The 2,253-nt window shown below is 35.0% G+C and overlaps 1 protein-coding gene across 1 annotated transcript in view; it reads left to right on the top strand.

Moving 5' to 3' along the window:
• The first annotated feature begins 1,851 nt into the window (after positions 1–1,851).
• Positions 1,852–2,253, top strand: part of LOC111616093 (reticulocyte-binding protein PFD0110w-like) — a 57,561-nt gene continuing 57,159 nt past the window's right edge. The window contains exon 1 of the mRNA XM_023357526.1: positions 1,852–1,870. Coding sequence (XP_023213294.1) covers positions 1,852–1,870 — 19 coding nt within the window. The remainder of the gene's footprint in view (positions 1,871–2,253) is intronic.

Genomic DNA, 2,253 nt, shown 5'->3' with positions numbered 1-2,253 from the left:
AAATTTGATTGCTTTTAAAAAAGCAAAGGCAAATGCCAGAAGAATAAGAAGGCAAAGCCAAAGGGATTCTTGGAGGAAGTATGTTTCTAGCATAACATCTTCCACTAACTCAAAAGCAGTCTGGGATAAAATCCACAAAATTAATGGGAAATATGCTTCTCACTCTCTGTCCATGCTGGAAAATAATGGCACAATAATAAGTGATATACAGGGTATTGCTGATACGTTGGGTGAAACGTTTTCTACTTCATCCAGCAATATTATGTATTCAAAGGATTTCCAAGCTTACAAAGTGCAAAAGGAAAAGCAACATTTAAACTTCCACTCCTCATCTAATGAGGAATATAATGTGCCATTCACTAGAATCGAATTACAAACTCTGATTTCTCGTGCAAAAAATAGTGCTGTAGGCCCGGATAAAATCCACTACAGCATGATTAAAAATCTTTCGAACAATTCTCTTTGTAATCTCCTGCATCTGTTTAACAGAATATGGACAGAAAATACTTTTCCTGACTCTTGGAGACTATCAATTATTATCCCTATTCCAAAACATGGTAAAGACCACAAGAATCCCTCTAAGTATAGACCAATCTCTCTGACAAGTTGCCTGTGTAAACTCTTTGAGAGGATGGTAAACAGACGTCTGATGTTCCTCCTAGAGGAAAAGAACTATTTTTCACCACATCAGAGTGGATTTCGTAGGAATAGAAGTACCACGGACAATTTAGTAAAACTTGAAACATCTATACGCGAAGCGTTTGTTAGACGACAGCACTTAGTGTCTGTTTTCTTTGATATAGAAAAAGCCTACGATCGCTGCTGGCGTTACGGAATACTTCGTGATTTACATGAATTCGGATTGCGGGGTAATTTGCCAGTTTTTATAAAAAACTTTCTGCAGAATCGAAGATTCCAAGTTAGGATGGGCAACACACTATCTANAACTTAAAACTTAGAATAAATATTTGATCTATATTTAGATTTATTTTGTTAGAACATCTTTTCATTAAGATAGTTAAATTGTCACCAATGTAAATATTTTAAAGACTGCATATTATTCATGACAAAACTATAAGAGTTATTATTTAGCAAAATTTCTTATTTATAATTTTTATCATTTAATTATATATTATATAGAGTATATAAATGGCTGAAGCTTAATAAATTTATAAATGATTGTATATAAGTTATTGACAAGACTATCTCTTGTTTATAAAATCGTACTGCTGTTTTTTGTTACCAGTATAGAGGTATGAAGGAGTACATGTCAAGAGTTGATATTTGGCACAGAGTATTAGGTGCCCAAATCATTTGCACATAAAAAAATCCAGACTTGTAGGTAGTCAGAGAACCGAGTCAAAATAAAATACAAAATAGCAACCCTCTTCTACAAACAGGCAAAACAGGCACCTCACCCCACCAAAGTCATGTGGGGAGAGTACCACCCACAATCATTCTAAGAAGGACCTTAGGACTGAACACGTAGTTTCTTCTATGTTAAATAAAATTTGTAATCTAATTTTGTAAATTTGGGAGTTCTTCAAATCTGACGTTAAAATGGTTTTATGTCGTTACAAGTGGGTTTATTTAACATTATCTAGCATAGTAAAATCGTGGGACTGATAAAAATTTGACATTATATTAGGGTTGTCATTACATCCGATGACATTATAATCAGTTAAACTGTATATTGTTTGTGCAAAATAAAAAAATAAATTCGGACGATACAATAGCCACGATTGATTTTTCAAAAACGGGAAATTTTCATTACGCATCGACAAAAATTCAACCCGGGCTGACATGCAACGGAGAGAAATTTTGAAATTAGATAGGTTAATTTCATAAAAAATGCATCGTGGCCAGCAAAGTTTGAACGATCGTGCCCAAAAGCAGCGCTACCAAAGAAGATTGGAGAATGAGAATGAGACCCACCTTGAGCATCAAAGTGATTTCTCCACTTAGTAGTGAGTCTCCGAGACATGGTCTTGTCCCAAATACAGTTTTGCCATTTTACTTGTATATATATAATTATTGTAATTTTAAATAAAATAAACCAGAAAACATAATAATAATAATAACTCTCCTGTGGTCACCACCTGGTCGTGGTGGGAGAGCCCAGTAGTTTTACAGATCCATAGGGCAATGCAGGCTGGAGCACAAGCTCCTGGTAGGGACACCCATGCCAGTAAGGTCTATGGGGAGAAATGAAGCTAAGAGTGACCACACACCCACATTCTGTGGAGATAATCA

The sequence above is a fragment of the Centruroides sculpturatus genome, unplaced genomic scaffold, assembly GCF_000671375.1.
Source record: "Centruroides sculpturatus isolate CEXI.00-Female unplaced genomic scaffold, Cexi_2.0 scaffold1524, whole genome shotgun sequence".
In the NCBI taxonomy this organism is placed as follows: domain Eukaryota; kingdom Metazoa; phylum Arthropoda; class Arachnida; order Scorpiones; family Buthidae; genus Centruroides; species Centruroides sculpturatus.
Note: the sequence above shows the minus strand (reverse complement) of the source record. Positions and strands in the feature narration are given on the sequence as shown.